Source organism: Phasianus colchicus, chromosome 14 (genome assembly GCF_987193195.1).
Source record: "Phasianus colchicus chromosome 14, bPhaCol1.hap1.1, whole genome shotgun sequence".
Taxonomy (NCBI): domain Eukaryota; kingdom Metazoa; phylum Chordata; class Aves; order Galliformes; family Phasianidae; genus Phasianus; species Phasianus colchicus.
The window spans coordinates 10,987,511-11,008,352 of NC_143449.1; the positions used below are offsets into that span (position 1 = coordinate 10,987,511).

Consider the following 20,842-nt stretch of genomic DNA (forward strand, 5'->3'; position numbering starts at 1 on the left):
CTGGTACCCTGCAGCATTCATTCAGAGGTAAAGACACAAAAATGTATGTTTGCTTTACAAAGATGTAAGGGCCTCATTTTTATTTGGATAAACTTCTATAACACTGTCTCGGAATAAATTGATTAATTTAATTTCACTTGAAGGCTACTCTTCGCTGCCCAACATTGTAAATTTATCCAATTGCAGACGAAAATCAGCCTTGCATTAGTTTTTGTGTATGCATATGTGTATATGTGCATATTTACTGATTTTTGTATAATTCCATTGTCATCACTCATTGTCATGAGTTCTCTGTAACACTGTTATGGGTTACCAAGGCCCTTATCGGGTTGTGGCTGCTTTGGCACATCTAGATTTCTTCATAATACTGTAGTAAATGATAAAAATGGTTGGAAAAAGCAGGATGCTTCCAGAAAATGGGGTCTTTGCACTACCTATATTTTCTCTGATGATGAAAAAATGGACAACCAGGCATCAGCCTGATCTTGCATGGATCCCAGTCCATTAACCCCTCCCAACCTATTAATCCCTCCCAATGCTGCTCTGCAGTGCTGGGACCCAAATACCTCTCTGCTGTATGAACAATTTGCTTGATCTGCAGAGAAGACAATATTCTGTGCAGTACATACTTTCCCAATGAGTCACTCTGCCCCAAATTTAACCTCCTAGATTTTATGGATTTTTTTAAGAAGTTTCTTTACAAAATATAATAGCACAGGCAAAGCTTTCATGAAGTATTTTCCAGCTGCTTAGTGGCCAAGCCTTCTGCCTAGTGTGTATTTCAGCCTAGCATACATTTGATAATCTATGCCAGTATCCAGTGTTGGTGGTCTTAAAATTCAACAACTGAGTGGAAAACTGTTAAATGCTTGGGCCTCAGAGCATGCCTAATTAATTCTTTGCAGGGTTTTAGTCCTTTAAAAAGTGTTTAAAACATGGATTCGCTGTATCATTGAATATTGCATGCTTCTGTGGAAATAAATTGCATCAGCTTGATTCCTTTGGTAGTTCAGAGAGTTATGGCTCTGCACTCACTTGGGAAGTTTGCAGGAGTCTTTTGAAAGTTCAGGTTAAAACAGGAAAAAGTTGCTAATGATGTGGAGTAGCTCAATGGCAAAGGGAGAGCCCAAACTGGCACCTGGGCACAGCGATCGGCCACGCTCAGAAGCGAGCTGTAAATCTGCCTTGCTCTCAGCCCTACAGAAAGAATTTGCATTCAGCGTGTGGACTTTTTTTCTTTTTTTTCCTACTTTAACCAGAAAATCATGCTTGTGTTTATTTTATTTCATGACTGCTTAAGGTGATTATAACAGCTTAATCCTGGAAAGCGCTAGTAACTCCTGAGAAGCAGGTGAGGCAAGCTGAGCTTTCTTCTCTCCTGCCATCAAGCACTGGGGTATCCCAGAAACACCAGGCATCTTTCAACGTCTGGGCTTACGTGCTTCTTCCAAGAGAAATGTAGATGTGGATGGAGACAAACCAATGATTATGTTCTTCATGCAGAATTAAAGGGGCAAATGTCAATGCAAATATTTATTCCTCACAGTCCATACCAGGACTTCTCCAGAAATCCCAAAGCAAGCTGGAAAGGGCAGCCACCATCTCACCTGTGTTCCCAACCTTGCAGAGCATGGTGTGGTGTGCGTGGGTCTTGCCCATTAACAAGACTGTCTGTTGATTGTATAAAATATGAACAAAATGCTTCTACAAAAGGAAATGAAAAAACAAATTCAACCTCTGAAACCAAAGTAGATCTGAACCTTAAAACTAATAAAGATGCTTTTCCTGAAGAGCAAAGGTACTAATTTTTCTATTAGTACAGTTCACAATACTAAAAAAAATAAAGCAAAAAAAAAAAAAGCATTCCTATTATAAGAATTTTAATATTATCTACTGCTTTTCTGCAGAGGTGGAGAACACATCCACGGCGTTGAGCTGAGGAGAAAGAAACTCACTGGAGAGGTGCTCTGACCTTGCAAACTCCACAGCTGAAGAATCTGGAAAATGTTTGGCTGGGCACAGAGCAGCCCATCAGGAGCCAGGGCCGGGCATGGTGATGCTCTGCTGCAGCCACACAATGTTTTGCTGCCAATGGGACTGAGAATTGCGCGGGACGCCTTCCAAATGGCAAACCATGCTAACGTGCAAATATGCATTAGCATAAATGCAGCACTGCCAAATACAGCTAGCTAAAAAGCACACACCTAAATGTGGAAGTGTGCATTAATCCCCCCTTCTTTCTTTCTTTCTTTTTTTTTTTTTGAATATACAAGTGCCCACTGGTGTTGTAATTCCATGTGGTTGCACTGCTATCTGCAAGCAGTCCTCGCTGCTGGTATGTCATGCTGTGGTTTCATGGGACACCCTCAGGCAGAACGTCCCCACTGATGGGCTCAGCTCTGACCTATGCATCACAAAAATAGAGGGTAACCGATTTTCTCGGCCACTCCAGACAGGTTTCACTGGTATTAAATGTTTGTTAAATGGAAACCGATTGAAATTGCACTTATTGGAGATTAATTAGGTGATAGATATATTGCACTTTGTATTTAATTAACCGTTTTGTGTTCGATAGAAGGAGATCACTTTGCTGCAGTAGTTGTGTACCACTAACCTGCTGTGACAGTGAGGAAGAGAGAACTGCTGTATTATTTAACAGCCACACCAGCCTGCGATGTTTAAGAAACAGGAATACAGAAGGTATAATCACTTATTGTAATTTGAAGTCCATTACACTGAGGTTCATCAGTCCACATGCACTGGCAGTTGCTTGAAAGTGTGGTCAGAATTTCACCCGACTCTTTCCAGTTCCCTTGGCAGTCGGCAGCTTCTCTGCTATATCCATATGTGCACAGTTGCCTTCATTACATTGATTTAGAAATTAATTTGGCAATTTGGTTGAGGAAGTGAGCGTTTTCCTCTATCCTCCTTTTAGGCTGGGTCATGGCTTAGGCTGAGGTCTGAAAATCAGCACTTGAATTTTCACTGTAGTTTGAATTTCCTCCCCTAGACTGCTGGCATGCCACAGGAATATAGTTATTGCCCTACAAAAATTGCAGTTTTCCTGGTCTGGCATCCTCTTGCTGGCAGTGATCTACAGCAGATGCTCCAGCAGCAGACAAAAGCATTAGGAGCCAAATGGCAACAGAATTCTGCGCAGGGTTGTCCTCATGCCCGGTGAGACACTGGAAGGGGACTGAGTGCCATATATCGCCTGCCTTTGTGCAGCAGCAGGGAGATCCCCATTCCAGGTGTGTAGGAAGGATGTGCAGGTGCAGACAGCTGAGCTCTGCTCTGTGCCTTGCTGGGTGCAGACATACTGATGTAACTGTGTGTGTGTGGGATGATCACATCGCTCCGAGAGCACCGGGGCTTTGAGAGGGTCACCAATATTTTAATGCATCGCTTGGACCCCTGGGGTTTGTGTGGGCTTTATTCTGCACGGTGCTTTGGCAGACACAACTGAAGATACCGCAGTGCCGTGGGCTCTGAAATGGTGATATCTGTGGGCTCAGGTTTGCTCGTCCCATGCACAGCAGGCTTTAAGCTCTCTGGTTCCCTGGGCTCGGCACCACGAGTGCCCATGACCCATGCTCACTGCTCACCGCGCTGAAGTGAGCAGCCACGTGTTTTTTTGGAAACTGTCCCGCTCTGTCTCAATAGCTGTTTGTCATGTTCCCTTAATGCCACAGCTGTTTGGCTATGCCAGGTCATCTGCTTTTATTAGTCCCTTTCCCGCCACCCCCTGAAACTCACACCGGCCGCCCGAAGATCCTTATCTGCATCCCAGAATAGCACTTCTCTCCCTTCTCTTCCCTCAGTGACTGGGAAGCTGCAGTGTTTTCCCCTTTTCCCCCAAATTCTGCTGGGCCATGAAGGCTGGTGTCGCCGCCCTGACAGCGGGCATCCTGGGCAGCACGGCCATGCTGCTCTTCCTGCTCGCCTTTGGGACGGACTACTGGCTGCTGGCTGCGGACACATGCGGGGTCATCAGGGACGGAAACAGCACGCACCAGTCCAGAGAGGTAAATCCCCAACCAGGTTATTCTAGGGAAGAGAGAGCTTTCGTTTAAATAATTTGCTCTAAAACTGTCGAAAAGCGGCCCAGCTACCTTCAATTTAGGTGTTGGCAGCTTCAGATCCATGGTGATATTTATGCTTATTTAAAGTGACCTGTTAATGCAAAAAGTCATCCTGAGCTCCCTTGGATGCCCTATCTCTGGAGGTGCTCAGGGCCAGGTCGCATGGCCTGATCCAATGGAGGGCAGCCAGGCCACGGCACGGAGTTGGGACTGGATGGGCTTTGAGGTTCCTTCCAACTCAAGCCATTCTATGATTCTGTGAGTGTTTTGACAGTAAAAATGTCTAGAAAACATGAAAACAGTGCTTCTGTATTCTGGCAGATATGAATGTTAGGGAATGAAAGGCAAAAATGTAAGAGCTTTACTTGTTGACAGCCTTTGCCTCGGAAAACAAAAGATATCTCCTGATATTTTCTATTAAAAGATTTCTCCACCTCATTTGTTCATTTAAAAGTAGTTCATATTTTCAAGTGTAGAGCTTGGCAAGCATTTACATCTGAAGTGAGAGAGCTGTGTTACAGACAGCAAACAGGAGCGAGCAGCAGGTGCATGGCAGAGCCAGCAGTGGTTCCTGCCCATCTCACGTGAAGAGGTCTATTGTCAAATTAGGATTTGTGTAGGGTTTCTGTTAGCAGGCAAGATGATTTTGAATGCTTCCTGTTTTTATGACAGGTGTTTTAGTGCTTAGTGCTCCTATCACATGTTTATAGATCCTTCTGAAAGTGTGCTGTGAGCCGAACTTGCTGCTGTCTGTCTGCCCAAGCAATCGAAGCCGGCTGCATTCCCGGAGCCATCCGCTCTTCTGAAGTATTTCCGAGCTGATCAATGCGTGGCTGCAATTAAAAAATGACAGGAGGTTCCTTGTTGTGTGCAGACTTTTTGTTACTCCAAAGTTCAATCCAATTAGGTTTGATGTTTTCTGGTGTGGTGAGTCACACCGGGTAAGCATCATGATGCCAGCAAGAAATGCTGTCATTTCAGAATCTGATTGTCAATTGTGGGGTACTGTTTGAGTCATGTTTCCAAATGACTTTTTCCACTACTGCTACTACTACAGGAAAAAAAAAAAAAAAAAAAAAAAAAAAAAAAGATAGATAAAACTGCCTGGCAAAAGATAGTCTTTTTTGTCTAAAGCAGTGCAATAGAACCCAAAAGGAGACAGAGTCACAGCCAGAGGAGTGCAGCTCTGGTTCTGTGCTTAGGAAATGACAGTGTTAATTGTGTTGGATTTTGTTACTGCTGCTGATCTTTAGAGTGAAAGACAGGGATGGCATGCAGCACAACACAGACACCACAGACACAAAGGTGTCAGGAACACTCCTGGCCATGTGTTGCTTTGCCAGTTGCTGAGGCAGGGTGATTCCAGTACCATCAGGAAGAAGTAGGCACTGCTCTCCTTCTTTCCTCTGAGCTGTTTTGTTTCTATTTCAGATGCTACTTCTATGATTCTTAGTTCAGGCAGTAGTTGCCTACAGTGGGTTTTACCTTATCTGTCTTTTCCTAAACTGGCAAACTCTATCCCTGATGGATAAGAAGGGTTGTTATCTGCCATGCAGCAATTAAATGTGCACCAGGTCTGCAGCTAGGAAGCCAGCGGGGTCTGCATGACACCATTGCCATAGCTGGCATTTTATCCTGAAAATAAAAGGAGAGTCAGAACTCTGAAAATGGTCATAACTTGATCTATGATGACCTCAAGGTGAGGGAGCATCTCAACACCTCTTTGCTGAGTCCCATCTCCTTTCCCCAGTGCACTGCCATTCTTCTGCAGAGCTTCTCTATCTCTACAAAACAGAATTTTCCAACAGTTGTGTTTTCTTAACCAAACTGAGCGTGAGAAAGATAAAATGGATTTTGGATATGGTTTCAATAAGCTTTTTGGTAATTAGTTTATGACTCAGCACTGCAATATTCTCCCTTCTGGAAAGACCCAGACCTTGCACTCGCAGTCTGGTCTGTGGTTTGAAGTTAGACCAAAAAAAAAGAACATTTGTCAGCATCCTGAACTGGGCCATGAGAAAACTGGTGGGGTCAAAGAGTAATTACCATCTGACATCAGGTTATCATAACCTCTGCAGGTTCAGCAGCAGGAGGAAAGCAGGAAACTTTTGGGATGGTGAGCAGGGGCTGGGTGTGAGTGACAGCACTGGGCTGCCTTCTGGGGTCAGGTGAGACCTTGCATGGATCCTGCAGAGTGCGAGGGCATCTGACCTGTTGTGTTGGTCACCTCTGAAATTGCTTACCTGGTAATCCACCTGCTTCCAACTGGTTGCAGCAGCAATAGCGCTTCCTTAGGGAAATTATTTAAGAAGGGGTTTCCTTGGCATACCTTTCCAGCTCCGGCAATCAGAGCTGTAATGTCTTTGGAGAGAGAAGATTGTCTCTGAGGATCTGCAGGATCCTTTTTTAGGATAGCTGTGATGATAGAAATTATTTCAAGGGACTAAAATATTTGTTTTGTAGCGGTGATATGGCAGAAAATCAAGGGCAGCAGCTGTCCCTTGACCCCTCCAAAACCAACTTAAACAGCAGCAATGAATGCACAACCATCCAAGCTAAACACACGTGCTGTAATCAACATCACATCAGCTTTTCCTCCACTCCCCACAGGCAGACACACTGGCAGAGGCTGGGACGCAGATCCTCACTTTCCATCACGAGGGCTTCTTCTGGCGGTGCTGGTTCTTCGGCGAGGGCCAGTCCACAACCATCTGGACCTTCTGGTACAGTGAGTACCCAGCCATGCTGTGCCTCTTGGTGCTGCTGCCAGCCTTGATGCCTCTGCACTGTGTTTTGTTCCACTTTTTTTTTTTTCATTCTCATCATATGTCCAAAAGCAGCTAGCTAACTTGGGGCACTCTTCATGGGTTCTTTTTCTGGACTTGTATTTTGCTCTTACTGGGCACCATCACACAGGAACACCATGTTGCCAATTAAAATATAATGCATGAAGATTATATCCATCCAACCATGAGCAACTCCAAGTGCTCCCCTTTTGGTTGAGCATTCCCCCTCCCACTATTTTCAAGCCAGAAGAAGTCAGGGAGCACCCAGGAGAGGGCAGGGGTAGCCCATACAGAACCAGAACCAAGTGGGTCTGTGCTCCTGGGCACATGAGACCTTTGCTTTCAGATCTTGCCTGTTTTGCTTTTTAAGGTCATAGAAGTCACAAGTGTGAGGATTTCACTGCAAAGAAGCAGAGTGATGCAAAATCATTATTTTCTGAAAGCATGTTCATGTTTAAGAAAAAATCGAAGAAGGTGAAATATATTCAGAGGCAAAAAAAAAAAAAAAAAAATATTAAGGTCTGCCAAGGTTTTCAACATTACAAAGGCCCCGACCCTCTGCTCGCTCTGCTCAGAGATGCTTACAGGCTCATGGAGCAGCAGGATAACCTTACTGAGGGATCTGGCTGAAAACAATGCAGGTTCCCACAATCTGTTTATTCCCCAGTGGTTAAAATTTCAGATGGTTTTGCTGTCCCTCAGACCCTGACCTCTGTTTTCTGTAGAACTGTTACTGGCACTGTTCAGTAGGACAGCGCAGAGTTTTTCACATGGAATTTATTTGATGAAAAAGGCTGGAGAGAGGGAGCTTGCTATCTAACATTACACAGGAATACATTATACAATACAATGTTACCTGAAGTAAAATGACTCTTTCTGATAGCTGGCAAATTTTTATTACTTCTTTAGGTATTTATTATAATAGGATTGATCATGGCAAATTAATTTGCTGCTCTCATGGATGTAATAATTAATTCAATAGGTATTCCATAGTCAATTTAGCATGAACTAATGTCCACCTATTATAAAGTGTTCCTTTGAGCTGGGGAACATATTTAAATAAGTGTCCAATCATTAATTAATTCATTTAACATTCATTCTATTACTGTTAATCACGATAAGTCTCAGTGGTATTAATATTGATGGGGCACGTCCATTCTAATTGTGCTTTCCTTTCTCACCAACCGAAGAAAGGAAAGGTACCCTGGCTCTGGTACCCGAACCCCTTCTCCCCTTCCTTGCAGGTGGTTTCTGGAGCAAAATAGCAATGGGAATATTGATGTCAGTTTGCCATCTGAACAGCGTAATTATGGTTTTGCACAAAATTAAAGCAAATCTTTCGTTGTTCTTTTGCAGCCAGCCAAGCGCACCCCAAGCACTGCATGCACGGCTACCTGTTCCCCATGCCCATCGTCCTGGGGCCTTTCCCACATCCCTCCTATGACACGACTGCAGGTGGGTCACTTCCCAGCTCCATATTCAAGCCGTGGGGCTGGGAAGCATGTTGTGTGCTATGTGTGTCCTATTGCAAATCCTCATGGCCAAGCATGACCAGGGAAGCTCCTTGCAAAGTGGCCTCGAGTGGCTTTCTGGGAGAGTGCCAGCATTGATTTGTTGCGAGACAAAATAAACAAACACTGGAAAATCAGTTAAAGACCAAATTGTCAGAAGATCCATCGCACTTATTTTTAATACCTCGAATACGACACAGTTGGAAAGCTCTCCTTTCAACTGGTTCCCTTTTTATTTATGTTTCTCTGTATTTTCAGAGCTCTTTAATGAATCAGCTGCTGCTAGGAATTTTAATTTGCTAAATTGGTGGCAGCAGCTAGAATTAATTCCATGATCTTTTTGGAAATGAATTGATTTCTTTAAATAGTGTGCATCACTCTGCGTTGCCTCTGGGGATCCGGGGCAGGCATACTGCACAAACAAACATCTTGACCTTTTCCTTAGCCTTTAGCAGTACCTTTTTTTTTTATTATTTTTTATACTTTTTTTTTACGAGAAATTAATTAAAAAAATATATTTGTCAGTTGGAGCATGTGAGGGAGAGCATCTTGCTCCTTTTGCTGTGTCGGATCCCTGCCTCGGGGAGCAAGCTGAAACGTGAAATAGATGGCAGAAAGAGAAGCCCATTGTGGGCTGTATATGGCAACATGGGCAAATGTTGGCTTATTTTTCTGCTTAGGAGGGAGTGGTACAACTTCAGTTTTTGAATGATCTCAATGGTAAACACAGGGATTTTTCTGTGCTAAATAAAGGGCCCTTCAGCCATCTGTCGCTGCCCATCAGCCTGTGCTATGCAGCCTCTGCAGCTGCCTCCAAAATGCCTTTTGGGGACAGCCCCGGTGCTGAGGCTGCTGCGGTCCTGCTGCTGAACTGGTCTTGATGAGCTCATCCCTGGGGAGATGGGGACACGTTGGCACAAGATGAGGACGTGATAGCATGGACATGGGGACATGTCGGTATGGAGATGGGGATATCTCAGCACCTTCATTCAGGGAACTGGGATTGCACCAACCGTACTGCAAAGCGTTGGGCAATCTGCATGGAGCAGGCTTTTCTGCCATACACTTTTATTTTGTTCCCAGCCAGTCCATACTTAGATGCAAATTATGACAAAACAGGAGGCCATCCAAGAAGTGGGTCCTCCAGCTATTACCTGCGCCAGAGATAATTCTGCCTTATCTGCATCCTCTTAGGCTCCCTGAGAGAAATGGGTGACGGGAGGTTAAACATTAAAATGAATTCTGTGGTTTTGGAGAGTTCAAGATACTTATCTCTCCCTAAGTGGCTCTCCTGACAAAATGGCTTAAAATGAGCAAAACGCATCTTCTCTGTATCATTTTTCTTTCAAGTGTGAGTCATTTCAGCATTGCTGTTTGCTCATGCTCAGCTCAAATCTCTCTAACTCGTGCTTCTGAGCAACAAAAGGCAATGGGAGCAGTGGGAGGTGGTGGTCTGAGCAGACCAGATAAACTGGGGGAAATGGGAGAAGGTTTGGAGAGTTTGTACCTGAAGACCCCTCACTGGGGGGCTGTCCTCCCTTCTCACATACTCTGTGGTGTGGTTTCCTTGCAAACACTTTCGGCCCCATGTTCTCATTCCAATCTCAGTGTTAAGTCATGACACACAGCCCAAACTTGCATTCTGCACCCAGACAACAACATACTGGCTACAGCTCTGCTCAACACCAGCAGCAGCTCCCTGCTGGAGAAACTGCTCACGACCTTAGTGCTCACCATCATTTTGTTGCCCAAGCTGGCACTAATGCAGGACTTCCACACAGCCTTCTAAAAGCCCACCTGAGCTTCCCTTCCTTTTCCTCTGACTCTCTTCTTTTTGGCTTTCATGCAGTGTACAGAGGCTTCTGGACGGCGTTCATCATACTGGCCGTGGCTGCTGGCCTGGTGGGAGGACTGCTGCTGGTGTGTGGTGTGCCCTTCGTCAGCGCCAGGTCCCACAAAGTGGGCGGCGGGTTCCTGATAGCCTCAGGTAAGCCAACAGTGGTAATCAGACACACGGGACAGAAAGGAGTGTGCACAGCCTACTGCATGCAAGGGAATGGGGTGGCACCCAATGATGGGGAGGCACACAGTGATGGGTGGCAAACAGTGATGCGGTGGTCTCCAGGGATGCTGGGGAGGGATTGGTTTTCTGATGGGAGCAGTGGTGAATTGGAATAAATGTTCCCCTTCCCCAGGTGGAAATAAACTTCTACGCTGAGCCAAGCTTTAGTTCTTAGTCCTACGGAACCTGGGAATTGGGAAACATACTGTTTTTCTTCTACAGCCTCGTACGACATCCAGAGCCTTTTTATTTTAGTAATGTCTGTAGTTGCATTTATCCCAGGCAGTGATCAGCCACACTCTTTTCTGCCAGCATGCCTTCATATTTGAGCCTCTTCTGTCCTTGCTCTGCTAGAACCTGGAGAACCACCATGCAGTGAAAGGCATACCCAGCAATTCAAAACTGGAGGGCTGGTTTATAATAAAATCTGTAAAGATAAAGCAGTGTCACAGCAGGAAAATGAATTAAAAATAGGCATTGATTTATAATCCCCACTACCATTACAAATTAGTCCACTGAATTATCACTTGGGCCTTTTCTGTATTTGAGAGGAAATAACTAGAGAAGTACTTGATTTATAACTGTGACTCAAACTTGGAAAAGAAGCTTTTTTTTTTTTTTCCCTCCCGCCCCCCCCACAATGCAAGCAGGTAAAGGTTGGAGCTCTGAGGAGTCCTGCCAAGTGAATAACTTTGTAATGAACTCAAGCCTTCCTCTGAAATTAATTTTGCTTAATTATGGACCCTGCACCAGGTTCTGATTCCTCAAGCACCGAATGAATCAAACACAAGCTAGCATCTTTTCTCCCATTTTGGGCTTTTTGTAAGCTTAAGCTTTTTGGACTCAAAAACATTCATGAAAATGACTTAACAAGAAAAGTCCCAAAATGAAGTCTGGAAGAACTCCACCCACATTCCCCTTATTATCCCTTTATTATCTTCTACTTTTTTTCCCTCCTGTTATTTAGCTTCCTTTCTGTTTCACAGGCTCTTTCCCAGTTTCCATCTTCTCCAGATGTACTAATAATTAACCACGTGATTCCACCTGAGATGGTTGTTAACACAAAGCTAGATCGCATCTATCTATTTGACTAAAAAATCTGGGAGGCACTAAATCAATGTGGCCCTACCTGCCTCTGCTAATTTGCTTTGCATTTTGTCCAATTTTCCATTTGCCTCTGGGTCTTCAGTTATTGAAGCAAGCCCAGCAAGCCTGTGGGTATCCACTTATCTCTCTCTTATACAGTTTAATAAATGCTCAGTTGGGTTTAATTTTTTTTTCTAAAGGTAAATTTTATGTGGTTGTACATGTAGAAATTTCATTTGGGAATGCAAGATATCTTGCTCTCAGACCTTTGTTAGGTGCCAGTGCCTTCTGGTGATCAGTGCTGGCAATCTGACGTGTGCATGAGCTGAAGTGACTGAGATGGGGCTCGAGTACCCAAATCCTCCCAAGTTATGTTTTTGATCTCAGTGAAAGCCAGAAGAATGCAATATCTTGTCAGGAGAGTTTGCTTAGGGTTTCAGCTGATTATTGTAATTTTTTTTTTCTTTTTTGTTACTGAACTCAAGCTTATCAATCCTGCTTGAAAATAATGTCCAAATGGGTGTAGGATGCACCCCTCATTATTTCCTCATCACCCCTTCTAAAAACTGTCAGGTGACAATACACTTATCTGGCATCACAGTGACATTGGGCAAATGCTGCATTGCATCTGTATTGAAATTCCTGGGTTGCAGTCCCTTGTGCTCTTTGGTTTCCTTTGGGTGTTTTAGCAGCTATGCTTACAAGTGAGAATAGACTTCACCAGCCCTGGGGCAGCTCAGCTGCTGGAGGGAGGAACTGTCCTGCTGTGTCCTGGGTGATGCTAAGGAACACAAACAGGAGCTCATTACCAGCTCCCCTGGAAAGGCAGAAATACCAGTAAATATGCAATCCATGCTTTTTCCAGCCACTGTGACCCCCACGCTGGTTCTCCAGCACACCTGGCCCCAAATCATTTCAGCAAGTCTCAGGCTTTCTGTGAGCAGCAGAAACTGATGGATGGGGAAAGGCAGCTGAAGATCACTTCTCCATTCCCTTATTATGAACATCCCAAAGAGGCAAACGAGTTGCTGATTGTCAAAGTTCTCACAATTAGGAGATTACGTGCAAGTTCAGGAGCTTCCACAGAATAAGAGTTAAAGACTGAGCTCACTCACCTGTCCCTACACTTAAGGACTATAAAGGTATCACAAGGATAAGAAATGAGAGAAAGCAGAAGGCAGACTTCCATTCACCCACCAGTAGGATGCAGCCCTCCCAGGCTCAGGTGGCTTGTAATTAGCCCTGGATGGAGGAGAAAGATTGGATGCCCCACTCCAGTCTGCCTGCAATTTACCCCTTCCTGCAAGGTGCTACTGACCTTGTCAGCCTGGAGACTGAGTTTTGCAGTTAATTTTTTCTGTACCTGCCTAAGGAATGGAGTCAAAGAGGCACACTGGGTTTGCTGCTTGACAGAGTGGTACTGAAAAAAAAAGGCTTCTTTCAGTTTGCTGACCAAGACTCCAAGAAAGCTCTTCCTGCATTTAGGAAGCCATTTGGGGCAAGTGTGAAACGAAGATGTCTTTCTGCTACAGCTGCTACAAGAAGCATCCAAAGGTGGTGGCTTTTGGTTTCCTTTTTTCACTGTGGAGACTGTACAAATCCCAGGGACTCCTTGTAACTCCAGAGTGATTATTGTAGGAAAGAAATCACTCTGCGTTTTCTTGTCTTAATGAATTTTGGTGCCAAGTCTGTGGCTGTGCCATCACCTCCACCACCTGTTTAATGACAAAGCAGTGACATTCTTTGAAGATTCCTCAGGAGCTGCACAGGAGCAGGTAGGCTTTGGTCTGCTTTCCCTAGAAAATGAGCCCCAAACAATCTGGTTTGCCTAGGGATAAAACAGCAAGAACAACAACAAAATGTTACTTAAAGAAAAACAGAAAATTCTGGAAAAAAAGAACCACTACCATGCCCGTGTCCTCTGTCCCTCTGGGACTACTTTTTTTTTTTTTTTTTTTTTTTTTTGTCTCTTACGGTAGGTATTATAAGTTAATGAAATATAAATTGATCTTTAAAAGAGCACTTTTCAAGGTTCAGTTGCTATCTAATTAATTTAATTTTAAATTACATCAGTAATAAAGGCTTAATTGCCTTCTTATCAATATATTGTATTTTGTAAAGAACATGTGACTATTTAAGCATTCAATCATTTTCTTAAAGTAGAATAATTGGTATTTTAAACATACAACTATCATATTAAGTGTAAAATATTTATTTGTGCACGTAATTTCAAGTGGTATCACAATCTCAATGAACATGCAAATGTTACACCAGCTGCTGTTTAACTCCTAGCCTGCCTCTGCAGTGCCCATGAGGACTTGTCTGTGGGAGGGAGAACGGTCTGAGATAGCAGTGTGGTGATGAGAAGTGTGTTGATACAGTTACACAGATTTTTAAGATTCAATTCCCAGTCCTACGGCATAGGAGGCACTTTAATAAATACGACAGCTTAGGATGAGTAGCTTCAACTTCTATACAACCCCTAGTGAGGACTGAGGAATGTTTTGGACCCTCATTCTAGGCTACAAGATGTGAAGCAGGGTGTTATAGCAACTATATGTGCTTGTATCACTATGAGCAGAAACACAGCCCAACACTGCTGTGTGTCCTCTGAGCAAAGTTTCACTAAGCTCCATTGCTAAGCAGATAGATCAGTGTCAAGCCATACCCACAGCCTTTGCCTAGCATGAAAGCTGGATTTGTAGTGCATAATATGCTGGGGGGAATAATTAAATATAGTACAAGCTACCTTTAGTTTAAAAATTGCAAGAGGAGGAATGAAGTCCTGCAGAAGCCAGAACACATCCACAGAACTGTGCAATGACTTGTCAACTGCATTAACTTCAAACTGTTCACTTCTATTATGAAAATACCATCATCTGTGATGCATTTCTTCCATATATGTATGCACATGTGCTTCTGTCGATATGTTATAGGGCACTGTTTAAAAATGGCAAGCTTCTAGCTGCAATGTGGTGAGACAAGATATTACTGATATAGGTTCAGATCTGTCATCATGCCATCACCATTTAGTGTTAATATATGTTGACTTTTAAATGCATTATATATTTTTTTTTTTTAATGCAGTGAAGCAAGTAACATTGGGACCACACTGTTTTTCTGTTGTCTGCTTCATGCAGATCCTCATCACTGTGAGTTATGGGGTGTTGCAATCAGAATAGCAAAATGAGGTTCCTGCTTTCCATGTGCTTTTCAGACATGAGAGGGATAACCTACAAGGCCTCTATGGGGATATGTACAGAAATAAAAGGCACTGGGTCTGATGGGAGAGCTGCTGAGGGAGATGTTGACCTTGAGCCCTGGGGTGCCTTCAGCCCTTCACCTCCTGGTTTGTGGAGGGTCTCACATGCTAACGTTGGGTCATAAAAAGACTCCACGGCCTCTGGAATGAGCTGCTTGACTTTGCTATTGAGTTACTCACCTGAGGCTGATGTATCGTGGCCATCAGGACATGAAGGGGCACTTCTGTGAGCTGGGGCAACCAGCCAAAATCTGTGGGGCTTTGCTTGCAGTAGGTTCAGCAACAGGTATGGCTTGCCACCAGCAGGACCAGTCCACAGGTCTTGGTATTTCTGCTGGAAATAGGATCTGATACTTGGAAGAGCATCTCTTTCCTCTCTTTTCCTGCCTCCTTTGTCAGGGAGAACCTGACAAATGTCACCATTCTACAACACTAGCCCGAAAAAATAAGTGGGAACCTGTTGCAATTTTTTCTCACTTCTAACCTTTTTGTATTTCATACACTGGCTGTAACTGGAGAATAACCACCTCTGTCTCTCTTCTCAGGAAGTTTATTTCTCCTGCTCATTTTCCTCTTCGTGCTGTGGAAGGAGTTTGTGGCCGATTTCCAAAAGTACATCCTCCTGGAGAGGAGCGAGGTGTGCCTGCAGGAGGCTCCTGTACACGTGTTCTATGGCTGGTCCTTCTTCCTTGCTGCCGCCGGCGTGCCCCTGTCGCTGCTCTCTGGGCTCCTCTTCTTCCTGATTGGCAGAGAAATGGCAGAGTCACTTGAGTAAGAAAAGGTGCTGAGGAACTCTTGGAGAAGATTATTGATGCTCCTTGTAATGAAACATACACAAGTTTTGAAGATTATGTCATTTTTGTAGCTGTAACTATTGGCGTAGGTGCATGATTGAAGTCAGTGTTATGTGGAGGCAGGGGTGGAGCACTTAGCATGCAAACACTCTCAGTCCTGTAGGCATCTCTCTGGACTGTGCAGCAGTTTCAGGTGGAGGACCAGCCTTTGCTGTGGCCGGCAGCCACCACGGCTCGCCGCTGTCAGCGCGGCCCCGTCCGTGTTCAGCAGCACTGGAGGTTCCCAGCATTCCCAGCATCCTCGTTTCCTCTAAGAGGTAATCAAATGTGGCTGTGGGGGTGTATGCTCTGACATCTTTTTCTGAGAAGCAATTAAGAATGATTTTTTTTTTTAGCTAGCTCTAATTGACGTCAAAGGACAACCATTTTAATGGAATGTCTGGAAACATGAGAGTTCTTTTCATTAAAAGCCCTGATTCTGAAGATATGAATGTACCTGTGCCTAACCTAACTCGTAATAATGACTAAACCAATTTCTGTGGTATGCAACATGAGATGTATTAATTAGTATTTCTTTAAAGCACTGTGCTACAATGCACTTAAGATTTTCCCTGAACAGAGAGTTGTGGAAATTTGCAATCCAAAACTGAAAATTGGAGCTGGGGGAAAGAAAACGGGAACAATGATGCTATGATTTTTTTTGTTTGTTTTTGTGGTAGAGTGTGTCAGCCAGCTCAGCATGGGACCCTGTTATATTCCACCTAGCATAAGAGCCAGCTCTGAAAAGACTTATTATATACAATTTATATATTTTTTAATTCTTGCAATTGCTCAAGTGTACATTGTCTGACAGGTTAAAGTGCTCCCACTAAGAGTAATGCATACTAATGCTATACAAAATGATTTAAATTCAGAAGGTGATGTCATTTATCCTGTGTACGTGAAGGTTTGTAGACACTTGAGAAATGACAAAGAGTTGATCTTGTGTTTTTCAGTCAAGATCTTGCTACTTTGAAGTAGTTTGTTGGGCCCTTGCTTGCTGAATTCATCTGCATAAATTTTAAATTAAACTTACTAAAAATACATGCTTTTCTCATGGATGTCAAAGTTTATGGTAAACATATATTTCCAAAGCTTTATGTCGTACTACTGACTCAGTATATTTAATTAATAATGTAATGTAAACCTCTTCTAGAAAGCAGCGAAGACTCTTGGCAGTATAAAAATGTTTGTTAATGCTCTTCCTAAAATATTATTCAAGTCTGGCATTTCTTTCCTTTTGGAGCAAGTTCTAATTACTCTTTTACAACACTCATGGCATACATAGAGTGAGAAATCGTAATTCCCACATGTAAAGATGAGTTCTTTCGTATGAATAGCAGGCTTGTTCTATGGTTCTTAAGTAAAACTCACACTAATTTCTATTAAGGGGAATTTTGTTTGACTAGAATTGTTGTGTACAGGTGAAAATCAAGTAGATGTTTCATGGCACTACAAACACACTGATATTTCAGTGTTTCAGCTGGCATTTTTAAACTGCTTTTTTTTAAATTTCTCTCTCTTTGGGTTATGCCTGTGCCCCATCAGTTCTTCAAGTGATCACTTCTCACTATAAATTCTCTTTGAATAATTTTTGTCATGTAATTATCTATTCAGTGTAAAGATGAACACTTACGGTCACAAAGAATAAAAGTATATAATCCAGGAGCAGAAGAGGTCAAGATTTACAGTTACTTGCCTTTCACTGATCCCATAAAACAATCCAAGCATGCAGAAATGATGATCCCGTAAGAGACACCAGGGCAGAAGTATGAGAATGCAGCAAGAAATCCATCAGACTTATTGATATCTGTGAAGCTGAGGATCCCTGAAGTTGTGAATACAGAAGTGAGTTTTATATTACAGAATGAAATATTTATTAACTTTCTCCATCTGTTCTTTAAAAAATTTAGTTTAATGTCATCAAGGCATTTATGGAATACATTTAGCTTAATCATGTATTCATGCCTTAGGGAGTAAACCATCCCTGGAGACTTGCTCCTTCTGGATCAGCTCTAGAACAAGCAATAGTTTAAAACTCAATCATTCTTTTCAAAATCATGACTTTGAATCATTCTTGAATGGAGGGTGTTTTTTTTTTTTTTTTTTTTTTTTTTTTTTCCATAAACTCTAATAGCAGATTCTAATAATCACAGCAATAAGGATATAGCAAATGATACTATAGACTGGCACAATTAAATTAACTAGCACCTATAATAAAATGCAACATCTGTAGTCAGCACAAGATTGAACAGATCATGTCGGTGGATTAAAAAGTCTTTCGGCCTCATGTTTTTCCTGTGGCAAGTATGCCTTATACAGACAAAATTTTGTGTGAGAATCATTATTTCTGGAGGAGAAGCATAAAAAAAATAAGTTGATGGACTCAGCAGTAGGGTTTGAAATTGTGGAAACCACGGCCTCTTTCATCTGTTGCATGTAAAGAAGTCTGATGAAAGGATATTATAGAGTACTGACAAGGACCTAATTCTGATCCAAGTTTTGTCATTATAAATCATGAGTAATTCCAGAGACTGCAGAAGACTCTTATCACTGTTAAACATCTGTAAGTCAGATCAGTACTGAGACTAATAAATACATTCAAAAATGCATAATTAAAACAGTGATTTCACATCACTGATGAATTTTAGTCAAGGATTTCTTCAAGGATGCTTTTCTCACATTAGCATTTGACGTTAGTAAGCAATGAATTATTCCATTTTTTCTTCTCAACATCTGGGACACTTCCTGCTTTATTTGCTACTTGCTGAGCACTCTGCAGGAAATATTAATGAATCCTGGGTGTTAAAGTATAGGCCTTGTGGATCACGCACACAGGCAGTGTTACACAGTAGACTCTATGTGCCTTGAAATTAAGAGACTTGATTTTGGTGAAGTAAGATAATGGGAGATTTGTCAAATAGGTGGGAGACATGGGGAGTTGGGATCACCCAAAGATGAATTCTCTGCAGCTCCCTCATTCAAATTGTTCCTCTGCATCACTTTCTCCCAGGAGAGGCAAAAAAAATAGTGATAACAGGCTTTTCCTTGGCCGGATCCACACTTTTACTGGTGACTGAGAAAACTAGCATCCAGGAATTCCTTAAGTAAGGTGCTAGGTGAGGGGCAACAGCCTCAAGAAGAGATGGACCAGATCGCCCCAGCATGACAATAGCACTGCTGTGCCCTGCAGCTTGCTGGCACCACTGGCAGACTGGGATTGTTTCATCTTTCTTGACAAATGCAGTGATAAAACTCCACATTCAGAGAGGTCTGCAGCTCTTTGGAGCAACCTGCAAAGATCTGGTTTGAGCAGCAGAGGCAGGAGATCTTCCTTTGATGTTCCACATCTGGCCACGAAGGTGACAGTAGTGTTTCTACTTCAGAAAACAGGTGTTGTCTTCCTTGTGCAAACAGGTAGGAACAGAGAGTCTCCATTCTGAGAGCGAGGGTGTGAGCCCAACTATGAGCTGGGGCCCATCACAGACAATGCCAAGGTGCATCCTTCCTTTCCCTCCTGCCTTGCCCAACTGCCACGGCTGGGGTTGGTGGACTCAGCAGGGGACATGATGCAGGATGAGACCAATGGGACACACTGACACCCAAGCATAAGGCTGAGGATAGGCCTTCATTGTGCTTGTGACATGCCTGTAAGCACTAGCTCATGTCTGGAGATGGTTTTTCTCTTAGGTAATGATGGAGATTGAGGATATTAACTATAAAATAACCAAAATGCCACTTAGGTGTATAATTTCACTCTGGAATGGCTTACTTTCACCAACAGGACTTACAAAACATTCTGCTTGTTCTGTGTGTCCAGAAGAATCCAACAGGGAGTGCTTTCACCTTGGTTATGCACTCTTCCAACACTTTGATGGATGCATGTACGAAAATGTCTGCAGAGAGAATGTCTCTTACACTCTGCTCCTTGTGTCAACTGGGCATCACCAGTATCAGGGTCCCAGCCTTGCAGCCAGCCCATGGCACACAAGGGAAGAATGAGATGCTCAGACTTTACCTCCCTCTGGACAGGGATGTAACAGGAGGAAGTTCCCACAGACTCTGCCCTGTCAGCTCTTGCTTGGCAGCACAGCTCTTATCATGCTGAGTCAGCGTGTTTGGAGGCACCTCAGCACTCTCACCGAGTGCTGCCTGGGAATGAGAGGGCACAGATGTGGCGCGGCAAATGAAGGCAGGAACAAAATCAAAATAAACAAGAAAATATAAGCTAGCTCCATGCTTGGTGCGCAGGGCTGTACATTACCACAGGATTAAGTTGTATCAGCCGGAGTACATTCTACACGAGTGCACAGCACCTCAATCCTATAATCAATAAGCTGTACATGCCGCAGCACAAAGAGCTCTTATCTGGAATACCACTTTGAATTTAGTGAATTTATTTAATCCCTGATGCCTGCAGAGCATCAGTCCTCTCTTCTGGGTTAATTTATTTATTCCGGTGATCTATTTTTAGTCTTTCAAGTACTTGACATTTGAGAAGTACATTTTTTTTCCCCCTACTTCCTTAAAAAAACATCTGAATTGAAAAAAATACTTCACCTACAGAAATGCATTTTGTTTCCTCGTTCACTTCACCACTCTTTCTCTTGGGACACAGAGCCCCGTCACCATGCACTGAAAGGATCAGGGAAGGCTCCTTGCCACCCTGCTTGGCTGAGCCTTTCTCCACTTCAACGCTGAGTATTCACAGGATCTTCTCTCTTTCTTCTCATCTCTTTCCCATGAATACTCTCTCCACCTCTTCAAAACAATTATCTATTTTTAAGGTGTATCCAAGGTGCTGCATTTAGCTCCAGAGTTGTAATGAGTGCATGTGATGCTCTCATCTTCTAGAACTTGGCATTTCTTAGTTGCACAATCTCTTTCCTGAATCCAAAAGATGCTATGAGGGTACAACACTGATTGTTATCAGAGCTGTAAAGGATGAACTCTAATTAACCCAAATGGTAGACACAGAACATTTGGTTATGGAAGACTGGACTGAAATTTGCTAAGTGTTAGGGTCTACAAAAAAGAAAAAATATTCTTGCCTGACCTTCACTGAGTAGATTAATGATGGCTTCATAAAAGCAAGAAAATAAATAAGTAAATAAAAAAGCAAGCGACGAATGCTGAGAAGAAAAACAGTCTGTGGGAGGAGTCATTCACCAGAGAACACAGCACTGTTGCTCTGATGGCACGCAATGAGCTGCTTGAGGA

General features: G+C 43.1%; 1 protein-coding gene across 1 annotated transcript; it reads left to right on the top strand.

Moving 5' to 3' along the window:
- Nucleotides 1-2,676: 2,676 nt before the first annotated feature.
- On the top strand, nucleotides 2,677-17,460 carry LOC116229683 (transmembrane protein 182-like). The gene is made up of 6 exons (XM_031594325.2): nucleotides 2,677-2,700; nucleotides 3,822-4,025; nucleotides 6,693-6,810; nucleotides 8,225-8,323; nucleotides 10,229-10,366; nucleotides 15,335-17,460. The coding sequence occupies exons 2-6, from the start codon at nucleotides 3,873-3,875 to the stop codon at nucleotides 15,562-15,564; spliced, it is 738 nt and encodes a 245-aa protein (XP_031450185.1). The 5' UTR covers nucleotides 2,677-2,700; nucleotides 3,822-3,872; the 3' UTR covers nucleotides 15,565-17,460.
- The last annotated feature ends 3,382 nt before the right edge of the window (nucleotides 17,461-20,842 follow it).